The sequence below is a fragment of the Hippocampus guttulatus genome, chromosome 10, assembly GCF_054856545.1.
Source record: "Hippocampus guttulatus isolate MCC_2025c chromosome 10, RoL_Hgut_1.0, whole genome shotgun sequence".
Lineage (NCBI taxonomy): Eukaryota > Metazoa > Chordata > Actinopteri > Syngnathiformes > Syngnathidae > Hippocampus > Hippocampus guttulatus.
The window spans coordinates 6905929-6920220 of NC_141270.1; the positions used below are offsets into that span (position 1 = coordinate 6905929).

Here is a 14292-nt window from a genome sequence, read left to right on the forward strand (position 1 = left end):
TTACTGTAAAATTAATAGTGAGTAAAAGCCTAAAAGAGGAAATATCCTGTGAAAAGTGGAGATTCGGTCAATGAATTAAAACCACACAATAGTTAAGATGAAAAAATACTGTATGCTTGCAAAAATTATTAATTGAATTCACTTTTCACTGGCCTGAAAAGTGGAAATCCAGGAACCATCTGATCACCCAGATAAAATAACCAACACATTAGTTAAAATTGGAAAATACACTTTCAAATATGTGTTTTCATCTGGTCACACATGCGAAAAAAAATAGTGGTTGTTTTAAGTGAAGTACCTTTTTAAAAGTGGACAGACCCTGAGAAATGTGGACTTCTGGTCATTTCGGTAAAACAATCAAAGCTTAATGTGAGATAGGACGACATTTTGACAGTCCAAAATGTCGTAATGTCCAGGGAAAACAAGACTCTGGACTTACTTAAAAGCAATCAACAGTTCCCCGCTAAAATTAAAAATATGGTCATTAATATGTCTTTGTTGGTACCAAAATCAACATAACGGTAAAAGGGTTCATCTGGTCACACGGGTTAAACAGCCACACAGGTAAAAACAATCAAAATGCTGCACAGTGACTGAAAGGCCACCCAATGACAGCCTTGGAAACAAACTGAACATAATTGGCCAATTAGGATAGTGACGGTGATGCTATTTGAACATTAAACATGAGCGATGTATTAAGCAGGCGCCTTTTAATAGGCTTCACATTAGATTGGATTCAGATTACATAAAACCTTAATGATTCCTTTCAGCTAAACTGGGTCAGTAAATGATAGGACGCGGCAGAGGGAATAAATATTGCAAACGGAGGAGGATTAATACGCCATGTGGCTTTTCTTCAAGTACACTGTGTCTCGCATGACTAAGTCAGCAAATAAATATTGATACACGAAAAAAAGTGGCGTCAAAGATCGCAAAAAATGGCAATAAGCTTTTAACCCTTACATACCGTTTGGGTCAAATTTACTCTGTTTTGATGTTTGGTGGCAATAAAAACATCTTATATAAGACTCTTTTACCCTGAAATTGGATATATTCTCCTAAGGTTTCTCTAAATATACAAATAAAATGGCAAATAATTCTGAAATGTCTTGCATGTACAGGTACTAAGTTCCCAGAACTGTCTCTGTTTATGTAAAATATAAAACACACATTATTACTCAGGTTTATCGGGACCGTTTTCAGAAAAATGCATGTATCGGGAAAGTCATTGTTCCCAGGACACCAGGTTGCATTAGCGATGGCATTGGTGCTAACGGTGCTGTTCAGTATTGATGTGCAACGCACAAAATAATCTTTTATTCATTTATTTTGCACAGATTGTTTTGTGGTACAGTGACCAATTCAACCCCTCTCCTCAAAGAGTTTGTAATCGTAGATGCTACCAGATAGTGGCAAGGGATTACGTTTGTCTAAATGAATCTCCTCAACTCACTTCAGATCGTCCTTGGCACCAGGATCAGTTGACACCAAAGCAGTAGTGCTAATTGTTTTTCCCTAGTGAGTTCTTCAGAGAATAATCAAGGATTGGTTCAAAAAAAAAATCTGTCAATGGGTAAATTTGTGAATGCCGATCCGCGAGTATGCTGGGATTCACTGTATTACTAAATATCACGAGAATGGAACGATCCGAAATCAAATAGGTTGTAGTGCTGACATCATCCTTCAGGAACCAGGAAGTAGAATGCTAACAAAGCAAATACGCACACGAGCGATCATTTTCCCACTTTTGCTCGGCTTCGGTATCTTCCATATCTTCTGATCTCAAGAAATGCACTGATTCTTATACCTGGGTTACCTTTTAGTAAAAATGATTTGCTATTATGAATTCTATTTTGTCAGAAGTACGTTTTTGTGTCCACATACCCGTTGGTGTCCATTTCGCCACCGCCCTCCTCGTCGTAGGTGACAAGTTGCTCGTGGATCTCGCCACTATTCTTCATGCCGGCCAGCGAATCTTTATGGTAGCGCTTCTTCATCACGAATAGGATAACGATCACTGCAAGACACAAGACACACTTTTTCAGTTTCTGGGAGAAGAAACCAACCGCTTCATTCTTGGAACCCGAGGAAAAGTTGTCCCCGCAATTTTTAGATGTTTGACAGACAGGCGCGATTAGCGAGTGCGTGAAAACTCGGGCTGGCAAGATTAAAGCGGTCAGCCAAGCCTTTTCTGTGAAGATGTGGGGAAATTAGGGCAGGAATGAGAATGGGGCCAAGATGGAAGCGAGCAAAAAGGAAGAGGAAAAAAGGGTGGTTCGTTAACGAGGGAGTGAGCCTGGAAAACAGACGGGAAAATGAGCAGCCGAATGGTTTTAGGTGTCTGCAAAGTTTGCCTCCAGCACGAATAGCTCTAAAAACGCACAGCGACGACTCGGCAAGGACGGGAAGACGGATGGAGGGAATATCAATGAGGAAGAGGTGGGAAGGAAGAGGGAATGGAAGAGAAATTAAGTGAAGTTATGGAAGCAGGCGCAGTGTTCAGGACAGAAATCAAGAAAAAAAAAACAAGAGGTGAATATGAAGGAAAGAAAGCAGAGGAGAAGGAGGAGGGGAGTGAAGGATACAAGAAAACAAAAGCGCAAAGGTGGGAAGAAATGAATAAAAAGCAAGAGGAGGCAGAAAGCAAAGGACAAACATGAAGTCGGGCATGAAGTGAAGAACAAATGGCGTCAGAAGGCAGGAGGAGGTGAAGGACGAAAAGCAAAGTGAAGGCAGTAAGTGAAGGAAAATAGCAAGAGAAGGCACAGAAGAAAGAAGGAAGTGAAGGACAAAGAGCAATGAAGGCCAGAAGGGAAGGTTGGTGAGGCAGGATGACAGAAAGGGAAATGAAGAAAAGGAAGACAGGAGTAACTAAATACCAATTAAAAAGGGGATGGAAGGAATGAGGAGGGAAGAGAAAAGGAAGGTACAAGTAGTGCAGGACATAAAGCAAAAAAGCAAAATGGTGGGGAAAAGAGAAGGTAATGTGTCAGGAGGCAGGGTGTAAAACCATGAGAAGAAAGAGGAAGGGGAAGTGGTGAAAACAAAGTGCAAGAAGGCACAGAAGGAGAAAGGGCAGTAAGTGAAGGGCAAACAGTGAGAGAAAAAGACAAGGGGGGAATTGAAGGAAAGAACCACGCAACGGCAGAGGAGGAAAAGCAGAGTACAGATGAAGGAAATTACGGACACCAAGTATTGCAAGAAAAAAAATCTGGGGAAAATTGAGAGCAAAACAATACAAATAGTTTCTTTTTGTTGCGGCAAAAATTTGACTTCATGAAGGAAGGATGGATGGATGTAAAGGGCAAAGCAAGAAAGGGAGGAACAGGCAGTGAAGGACACAAATGGGAAAAAGGAAGGGGGAAGTGAAGGACGCGTCTGACATTAGATTACGGCCACGCGCTCTGGGGTCCTGATTTGAACTCCTCTCTCTCGCTCTCTCTTTGGACGTTCGACATTAGCTTTGCCTTTTAGCGCCGGGCGAGCGTGCCTCATTCCAGTATGCTTGGGAAAGCAACAGATTAATCTTTTACAACACATGCTCCGCACTTTATTAAGTCTGACAGATAGCCGACTCAGAAGAAGAAAAAGGGGAAGAAAGACGAACAAACCAGTGAGAAAATGTTCTTTTTTTTCTCTCTCTCTCTTCTCAGGGGGGTCAAATGCGACTTGTGGCGAGTGGAGAGCTAATGCTACATCGCTAAATTGCTTCAGGGCGCGGCAGATAATGACAAGAGCGTTAAATAGTTAATCTGGCCTGTGGTGAGAGAGTTTGATAAAGAGAAGGCGACCCAGTGGGACTCGAGAAGAAAAAGAAGAAGTGGAGCATATTAATAGTTCATCCACTTAATGTTTGCCGCTGTTTGATAAGCAGACGGCACCTAAAGTGCTGATAAACTCTTCATTAACGCTGCTATTCTTCGCACACTTTTCCCACAATTTTCTCTTTCGTTCCATCCCGCATCTCTTCTTTAGAAGACCCCAAGATCATAAGCCAACTAAATCTCAGCCACGTTTGCCTATCTTTTTTTTGTGTGTGTGTCATCATTCATAACAATCATATTTTGACAAAGTAAGGAGCAGACAGTGCAGATATGTATTCAGGTCAATCTTCAGGAAAAATAAATACTCGGTTTGATCCCTGACGACATAAATTCAAGTACGGCAACAAAGTACCGGTATTTGTACTCCCCCACCAACATCCCGCGCCATGACTAGTGTGTTGATTGAGCCGAAGTACAAGACGGAATGGCAAGGAGGGGGGCAAAGGTATCAAAGAGAATAGCAGCGCGTTGGAAACCGCGGGTGTTGTTTTCCGCGTCTGTCCCTGCATTATTCATTAAACCAACAACACTGGGAGGCGGGTAAGTTTTACCGCATGAAATGTTGTCGATGGCAAAGAAAGGGGCGAGAACATGACATGGGGTTGAAGTCGAGGCTAATTTAAGGATTGTTAGGTTTGACAGCAACTGTGTGAAAGGGGGACAGCTTGAAAGCCAAGGTGAAATACCATATATTGATATTCTCACATCACCCTTAGATTCTTTCTTGCGGCCCATTTTCCATCTTTTCTCTATATCTGTCTTTGTAGATACTACCAGCGGCAGGACTAGTATTGATCTGGCAATTTTAGAGAACTTTTGTGTAAAAGGGGCTTTTGATATATTTCAGAAGCAGCAACATTCAACCAGTCGCCTGTTCTGTGTGAAAGTCCTCGAAAAGTGAAAGTCTAACAAATTTTCTGCCTTTGTAAGTATAGATACAGTATCGGTATGAGGGGTGTAACAGAGACTTGATGGTGACTGTGTGAAAGGCGATCTCAGAAAGCTGGGACAGTCGATCTACTTTTCTTCCACTACTGTTGTGTTGAAAGCAACTCTCATTGTATTTTTTGGGCCAATTTACTGGAAACTTGGTGTGAAAGGCACTGCCTATTTTCTGACCTTATCCAGGGTCTGTGTGAAAGGCAAGTGGAACACGCAACAATGACTTCTCCCACCTTACTGGGTTGGAAGCACCTCACAAGTCGGGAAATTCTTGAGTTAACTTGTTTCCCCTTCTAGCCCCTTTGACACCGCCTATTTTATGTGTTTTCCTTCATTGTTTTTAACTGAGACGGGGAAAGAGATGAAAGCGGGCACCAGCATGTGATATTTAACACTTACTTCTCCTGGCTCGTCATGTTGAAAACTGTCGTTGTCTGACAAGCTGCAGGAAAGGGGCTACCTTCCTTGTCTATGTTTTGTGTGAAAGGCATTGAACTAAAATGCCTTTAACAGAGGGTGTAAAGCCGGGACTGGGGTATGAAGTTAAACACCTGAGATTCACTCGTGTTGCAAAGCAATTTTCTTATTATTATTTTATGTCTTTTTCCCGCGTCGCTGCTCTGTTGGAGCGACTAGTGGTATGCTAGCTCCCTCTAGTGGTGCACAAAAGAATCCCTGCCCAGTAAATTATGTTGTTGTTTGTTTGGTTTTTTTTCCTCCAGTTTTTAGAACTGACCCAGTATGGTGAGTATGCAAAGCAAAATAGCGATGAGAACGTGGACGCTCACTCCCATCTTCTGAGCCACGGCCTTGCACTGCGTCGGGATGCGTCTGGCGTCGCAGCGGCACGCCTACAAAATGCGGCATAATGTAAATTTAGGGAATCGCCGGGTTCGATTTTTTTTTTTGTGATTCACAGACACACAAATACAGACCTTGATGGCCAGTTTGGTGATGCTGGTCTGGATGGGTCGTCCTCCATCGCTGATGCTCACATCCACGCTGTAATCTGTGGGATCGTCCAGGTTGAATGTTCCCTGTTTCACCAGGACGTATGCCGTGTTGTCTGAACACAAGCAGACGACAAGAATTTGTTACTTCCTGCCACGGTCAACCGGCAACCTTTTAGAATAAAAAAAGCAAAAACAACCAAGCCAAGCATCCAACGTAAAACTTTTGTCCAACAATGAAGCCATTCGTCAAGTAGCTTCCTGCTCAGCATCCCGTTTTTCCATTCCATTGAGGAATTCCATTGCTGACAAAGACAGGAAAACAGGAGCCTCGCCGTCTCCAAAGGGGTGTTCACACGGCAACCTTTGCTCCGGTGCAGCGCCGGGGCTGCCCCAGTAGAGCGTTCACACGTACAAAGTTACACCGGTGTAACCCCTGAAAACAACTTAAACCGGAGCAAATTTAACCCTGCTCAAGGGGGTGGTTTAAAAATTTGCTCCGGAGTAAATGCTCGTTTGCGGTAACTGGTCGATCGCGAGAGGTTGGGTGATCGAAGAGTAGATCTTCCGTCAAAAAAGGTTGGGCACCCCTGCTCTAGAGGATGCACTGCAGGGGAAAAAAAACAACCATATTGTGTATTTGTCTCCAACTTAGTCATTTTGATAGTAAGCTAGTATAGATATATACATCATGTGTTGCCTTCATTATAAGGCTTATCCTTTTCATTTTTTGGTCCAATATGGCTCTTTCAACATTTTGGGTTGCCGACCCCTGCCCTAGAACATACGGCGAGTGCATGGAGAAGGAGCAGTCGTAAAGGTTAGGAGAAGTCATACCATGCTTTAGCACGGTCTGATTCCTGTGACTAGTGTGAGCACTCTGACTCCGAGCAATCCACCAAGTCATGAAAGTTGCAATAATGCAGTGTTGTGCATCTCAAACTAGCTGTCCCTCGCCACTCACAACACACTTCCGAACACAACACAATACATCCCACTAGACGGCCTCCATTTTATGTTTTTACTGTCCAATGAAAGAACATGTAGAGTCTCGAAGGGTGTGTCAATAAAAGATCTAAACATCTTCTGTCCTGGACCGTCCCCTCTCTCTCGTCTTTGTTTGACTGGAAAGTCTCCACGGTCTCCCTGGATGGAGCCGCACGCTCTGGCAGTCTTTTCTTCAATCTCATTATCCCGACTCGTCGCACTTATGTGTTTGCTTGGCCGTCTAATGCAGAGAAATCCATGTCGGCGCCATTGGTTGTCACTTCCCTCGCCATCAGAGAAAGTGACATGAGATGGAGGGGGGTGGTGTTGCTTTTGGGAGGTTAGGTGGCAACTCAGACCGGGGCGAGGTGGTGAAAGCCGCCTTGTACTGCATGAATATTTGACAGCACCGTCACTTCGCAGCTCTTGTGTGTGTAAAGCGAGTGTTAAGTGGTGCGAGGAGACGACGCATGACATGTGAAATGCACTCATCGCTCATGTTGCTGCTTCCCCCGTGTCTATAAATCCAACCGTCCTCTGCAACATCTTTTGCAAATGTCTGTAAGGGACTTTATTTTTTGCCTGACATTGTCGATGTCCTTCTCACTCATTTTATTTGCACCTCCAAAGTTTCAATGAAGAGATTTTAATTTCCTCCTCCTTTTACATTTCCTGACCAATTCAAACCATTCAAGCATATTCATTTCATTCTGAACATTTTGGGGGGCTATTTTCCATATTACAATAATTCTCACTTTCCCAAAAGTCACACTTGATAAAATTCAGACATTTTTCACAATAAAATTCTCAAAACAAGAGATGTTTTACACATTCAGCACATCCTTCCACATGTTTGATCGATTCAATCTATTCAAACTTCAAACTGTTTCGTTCATTTGGGACATCTTGCAAGCTATTTCTATTCTTCAGACGACCAAAATTTCATGATAAAATTGCCCCCAATTAAGAAATCTTTTATATGTTTACCTTCCTCCACATTTCTTGTCTGAGTCAAACCATTCCAACTTTGAAATATTCGCCTCATTCAGAACCAATTTCGGCAATCGAATAAGAGAAGGTCAGGCGGCTTGATTTAAATAGCACAATTCATACACAAGGCAACTCTTTGTTTTTCACAAGCACCTGCAACCATTTACAAACACAACAGTAAATGACATTCAGAAGCAAAGCAAATAAAAATAAAATATCCGCACTTTTCACGATATAATCCCCACATTTTTACCAAATTCTCCTTCCATGTTTCTCAAACGATTTATTCTTAAAACTCTTCAGGTCATGAACAACCATTTCCATTCCGCAAATTAGCACATTTTCAGTTGCCAATTCGGAGGTATTTTACATATGCACCTCTTCCTTGCACATTTCTTGACCAAGTCTCAAATTCATCAATTAAAAAAATTCTATTCATTTCAAATATCTGGGAGGAACTTTGCCTTTTGTCTGATCTTTTCTAATTCCTTCTCCTTCCGTTTTATGACCTTCACCTTCTGCAGCTGTTTGCTTAACCTTTATTGAGCCAAATGAGTGAAACATTCTAACTCTATTGAAAGTCTGCTATCTTAATGCCATCATGTACCGTAATGCATCTTAAAATGAGCAAATGATGTTGTTCACCTCCTTGTGTGGGCGTTTGTAAATTATTTAATTATATTTTTTAAGATGAACATGTTTCAGCGTGTTAAGCCTTGGTGGAGGTCTGCTGAGTTCCATTGTCATGATTATTCATCATCTCTCCTAATTCTCATCCCCTCTCCCCCAGCATCCTTTCATCTTTTTCCTCCAAATCATCTTCATCTGTCGACCCTCCATCATCGCTACAGCATGTGGGCCCCCACCTCGGGCACCAGCGCATAGGAAATAGAAGAGGCCACTCCCCCCCCCTTCCTGTTTATCTTTCTGCCGTGCGGCGTGTTATTTCAGGTTAGACGCGGATTAAACGGCAACGCTTCACCTGAAACCAGCAGCTTTCATCTCTGCGCACCTTTTAATATTTGACCTTTCGTGTCCAAAGATAGAGATCTGATGCAACTAGGAATCAAGTGTTGCAATTAGCTTAGCTGGACACCCATTTCTGAACCAAATGGTGGGAGGATCATCATTCATGTTCAGGCTTGGCGTTTTTATGTTTCATAGTGGTTTAGAAAATGGATGACATCATCTGTTCTGAAATTATTGTGTGAATGCTGAAGTGGAAGTCTTTTCCATTCCAAATTCAAACCATTCAGCTCATTCACAGCACTATTGGGAAATATTTTCAACGTTCAGGCTATTCCCACAAGCCCCATCATTCCACACGTTTCACATCGAGATTCCTAGATTCTCACATGAAACAAACTAAAAGGTGTGTACACATTTGCCTCCTTCTTCCACATTCCTTGGCCAGTTCAACCTATTCATACTTCATAATATCATCTTGGGGACTACTTTCTGCTTTTCAGTAATTCTCTCACTCCCCAGATTCCACACTTTTCACAAAAGAAAATAATTCCCAAAGTCTCTCAATAAAAATCACGTATTTCTTTACCGATTCAAATCATCCCATCATCCCAACATCACGTCTCACATAACACAAATTAATTCCACAGCATTTCAGTTCAGCATCAACTCTTTAGCATCCATGCACAAGTTCTGCACAAATGACATTCTCTAGTTATAATTTGATGTTCAACAGCAAAGCCTGATCTTCACAACACTCAATACTTGTGATGAAAACATGCTTCCCAATTTAACATCACCCATCTGTCTGTAAAGTATGGAATTTGAAAGAGATTCAACAGTTCCTCCACGAGAAGAAGGTTACCACATAACAACTGCCATTTTTGGACTGACATTTCCCATTGATGTGAGAATCTGATGTTTCACTGCGAATATCCAAATTTTCCGCCTGATGATGCGTCACAACTGCAATTTAATGTCACCCATCTGTCTGCTATATGTGGTTGAAATTTGGTGCACAATTCCCTGGGAAGAATTTGTACTTGTACAATTTCCGGAAATGGGCCAAATCCACCCCCGGCACCTTCGTACAATCAAAATGGCTGACTACCTGTGCGTTCAAAACAGAGGTTCTATTTGGATCTTTGTGGGTGCTGCCATGATGAAAATGCATTCCTGATTTTGTGTGAATTGGACAGGTAAAATGTCACTCTAAATTTGGATTGGTACCAACTCTAATGCAGTATGTTGACTGACCGTGTTGCCAATCTGTACACTATTTGCTGCCTCCAGCTCCAGACATTACTGAGTACCACAGACAGGCTTCAAAGCCCTCAATGGGCACGAGAAACAAAGAAGACTAACGACAACTTACTGCCAAAATCTCTGATGGAGAAATTAGAGCTGGGAGAAGCCAGAATAAAGGTGAATGAGGCTGGCTGGTCGTCCTTATCGGTAGCCCTCAGCGTCCCGATGACCTGAGGGAACAAAACCGTGCAATTTGTCAAAACAAGAAACTTGTGTGTATGACCACTGGCTACTACGTTACATAGTACCCGTGGCAACTTGCACAGACAGCTAAGACAAGAGCTATATAAAAAATTCAAAAAAATGTTTGCAGCAAAAATATAAACACAACTAGAAAAATAAATCGAATGAGAAAGTGACAAACATTACAACAATATTAAATAAAAATACATGGGGAAAATAATACAAACTGTTCGGTAAAAAAAATTACAGATATAAAATAAACAAATATCAAAATATTTGTTTATAAAAATAGTCATTACATTGAAAACATGCACATTTTAGAATAAGAGTAAATATTACACAAACAAATATTAGGTAAAAATACACATTGAAAAAATACAAACATGAAGCCAAAAGTATTAGAAAATTATAAAAAGTATAAAGCAGAAATAAAAACATGTGAAAAGTCTCCTCAATTGCATAAAATGACGCAAAACGAAAGCAGCTAGCTCACCACTTTGCTTCCAAAACATCATAACAATGTCATATGATCTGTACAACTCAATTAAAAGAAAAACAATATCTAAAGTGCCCTTTAACCGCAAATAAAGTTCAGATGTTCAAGTGGAATTACAGGTGGTCAAACTTTTGAAATTATTCAAATTGAGCAGAAACACAATTTACTGTGTTCATGGCGTCGTTCTCGCACACGAAGATGTCGTCCACATCCAGTTCGGGCTTGTTGTCGTTGACGTCCTCCACGACGATGTTGACTTTGACAAACGACTCCAAACCTGCAATCAACCATCAAACAATCACTGAGCACCACATTGAGCTGCCTGCAGGCGTTGCTTTTGACTGCGCTGCTGACTGAAAAGAAATCAACTGCGGTCTGTGTAAAGTAATCCCGTGACGATCGCACAAAGGCATCACGATGTGTCACACGGCTTTCAGATCGATTTTTCTTGACTGGTTTTCAAGATGTCTCTTTGCATTGACTCGAAAATAAATAACAATTTTTAGGGGTTTTCGACATTCAGACCTTGGCGCCAGTTACATCTCATTCATTCATTCATTCATTCATTTCATTTACTTAGCAATAGGAAGTTTAGTCGGCATGTCAATAGTATTATAGGAAAATCAAGACGGATGTGTGGATATCAATTTCTTGATGTCCATATTTAAAGTCAAAATTAGAGAGGCCTTAAGAAAGGGATATGAGAAAATAAGTTTTACTTCTTCCTCCTGCTTTTTGAATATGTACAACTTAACTTTATTTTGATTTTATTTTACGGTCATTTAATTTTGTCGATTTAGTTGCTCGAATGTCATTCTCACACGTTTGAAATATGAATAAATATATTTATTCAATTAGTGTGGGCGTAGCACATCAGTGAAATTTGATGACTAGTTAAAAACACCCAAATCATGGTAATAAGTCCTGAAGCAATTTTTTTTTTCTGAACAACATGATATTTAGTCAGCATGTCCATGTTGAGTTCACCCACCAAAATGTCTCATTAAGCCATGCCGTCAAACAAACAGCAGGTTTGCCATTTCGGTTTGAAGTTGCCATTCTGGAGTTATTTTGGCCCTTCTGGGGGTCCTTCAAAGAGTACCTGGTCCTTCCAATTGCTACCAAATTTTAACAGCAGAAATTCTGTCAAATTGCAAAGACTTTGAATCCTCCATCTGGCGCCCCTCCCAACATTTGCGGGTCTGCGAGGCCTCGGTCATTACTGCTTGCTGCTTTAATTTCACTTTTATTCCTACCAAAGCTCTCTACAAATGTTGTTGTCATTGGCTGAGATGAGTCAGGCCAATGGACAAAAGACTTTCTCTTTGCAAGCTGTTTATTTGTCACATTATTTGTTGCTCATTGCCTCTTCTAATGTCTGACATTTAATGTAGCGACTATCTTTAGTGCTTTGCTGTGTGCAGTTCACTATATCGGAGACCTTGTCGAGCGGGGCTCGGGGGACCATTGTGCTCCCTAAACATGATGACAAAACACAAAAATAGATCTTTGGATGCTGTTGGCTGCCCGTCTAAAAATACAGACTTTGCTTTGGGAGGCTACAGACGAACAAAGAGACGCCATAATGTGATTTTCTGCTCGCTCTGAGACTCAGCCAGGTGTGTTGGCAAGGCGTCTGATGCGTATTTTTCCTTGGTGATTGACTACATGCTGCGTTCCCAATACATGCGAGAGAAACTGTGAGTTTGGCCTCTGTAACTCTCTCCCTGAGTGCATGTTATCCGACACATGGCTTCCATTTGCCTGTGAGGAGCTTTTGTTTTCAATACATAAAAGTGTGTATGTGTGTGAAAGAGTGTGTGTGGTGTGTGTTTGTGACGCACCACTTGGCTCCTCTTGGGCTTTAACTTGGAACATGTGCGCGGCCTCCAGCTCACGGTCCAGAGTCCTCAGGGTGGACATCTGCCCTGTGATTGGATTGATAGCGATTGGACAATCCTTGTCCAAGATGGAGTACCTGAGGGCAGGCATAGAGTAGCAACTCATTTTCCTGATAGCATCCGTTCTTCCCTATTACCATATTGTTCACTCTATCGTCAGTAGAGTCATAAAACCACGATTGAATATTAGATATTTGTGTCACAATAGATTGTTACCGGATACTCTTGCCAGCTTTATCCGGATCTCTGGCACTGATAGTGCCAACGTTGTTGACCAGTCTTTCTTCAGGCACATTGAAGGTGTACGTTAGCTGTGAAAATACCGGTGGCTCGTCTACATCCAACACCTTGACGTTCACCTGCACATGCAGAGGCAAGCATCCACTTTTTCAGTGACGGCATATATTGGTAAGGTAATTATTGATCTACAATGCCCTCATCAGGGCCTTCAATTTGAACGTGGCAGACAGGACTTTTTGTTAGTCTTGACCATTCTGAGTCCCACTAAGCCCCACTGGTGTTCCGCAGGGTTCAGTTTTGGGGCCCCTTCTCTTTATTTTGCATTTGCTGCCTCTGATTCACATTTTAAGAAAGCATGGTACTGTATTTCCTTTTACTGCTATTCAGATAATTGTTAGATCTATGTCCTGCTAAGCAAAATGGATGGTTTCTCCTAAAGGCCACTTGTGTCCTGTCTGGAGAAAATCAAAATGTGGATGGAACTCAATTTATTCAGTTTCAATAAAAAGAAAATAGAAGTTATAGAGTTGGGTCCTAAAGGCCCTTGTATATCCCCCCACCTGGCCCCTCCCCCTTTGACTTGGGCCAAAAGTCTCAAATTTGGGTTTTATCCTGACCAGTGATTTAAAATTGGACATGGAAATTGTTGCTGTTGTCAAGGCGGGTTCAGACAATTATTAATTTGGCTATAATTATCATTGTAATTTACCTGTGCTGTGGTGACGGCAGTGGCCACGTTATCCGCGGGAAAGCGCAGGTTTCGCAAGTTTTCCCGCACCTGTACGCTGAAGGAGTAGCTGTTTCTTGTCTCATAATCCAGAGCCTGAATATCACCCAACAGACAGTTAAATGTACATGAGAGAGGCAAATTAAAACAAAATAAATTGTGTGTGTGTGCGTGTGTGTAGTGGTTAAATTGAGAGATGGGAAAATGCTTTCTTTTTATTTATTAAAAAAACAATTGGGTTTTTTTTTTAAATCTGTGGATCATGTCGCAAAACTTTTGCCCATGCAGTTTACTTTTTCAAATGTATTCCATCCCTGCTCGTATTCCATTTCCACTTTTGATGTAAACAAACATCCTCTACATTCTCCCTTGTCCCGTTCCTGTTCCAGTTTGTGGTGGTATTAGAGGCAGCTTACCGTTCACTTTGCGTTCTTTTTTTATCTGCGGACGGGGAGACGGGAGTGTGCCGCTAACTGGATTATTCCCGCTAACGAAGACTTCCGAAGGCGGCTGGTAAACACCTTTAACGAGCGTGCGGCCCATCGCCGACTAGACGGGCCGCAGAGCCAGAGGATTGGGCTTCCCTTCCGCACCGTTGGAATACATTTTGTGCTCTGTGATGTCTCTTAAATACTTTATCTGAAACCTCGCGAGCATGAAATATCTCCACTCAGCAGACGGGCCATGCCGCGCATTGTTATTTATCAAACCGCCTGCGTAAATGTGTGCGAGGGCATTTAAAACTGTGGCTTTTGCCTCGGATGCTTATGTTCTTTTT

At 41.8% G+C, this 14292-nt stretch overlaps 2 protein-coding genes across 3 annotated transcripts in view; one reads left to right on the plus strand and one right to left on the minus strand.

The window, feature by feature from the left end:
• Positions 1-14292, plus strand: part of LOC147199082 (uncharacterized) — a 122858-nt gene that overhangs the window by 28777 nt on the left and 79789 nt on the right. The window lies entirely within an intron of this gene.
• Positions 1-14292, minus strand: part of cdh5 (cadherin 5) — a 30605-nt gene that overhangs the window by 5681 nt on the left and 10632 nt on the right. The window contains exons 7-14 of the mRNA XM_086121683.1: positions 13497-13610; positions 12764-12906; positions 12491-12624; positions 10814-10923; positions 10035-10137; positions 5702-5832; positions 5503-5617; positions 1885-2017 (exon numbers count right to left, since the gene is read on the minus strand). Of these exons, the coding sequence (XP_085977809.1) occupies positions 1885-2017; positions 5503-5617; positions 5702-5832; positions 10035-10137; positions 10814-10923; positions 12491-12624; positions 12764-12906; positions 13497-13610 (983 nt within the window). The remainder of the gene's footprint in view (positions 1-1884; positions 2018-5502; positions 5618-5701; positions 5833-10034; positions 10138-10813; positions 10924-12490; positions 12625-12763; positions 12907-13496; positions 13611-14292) is intronic.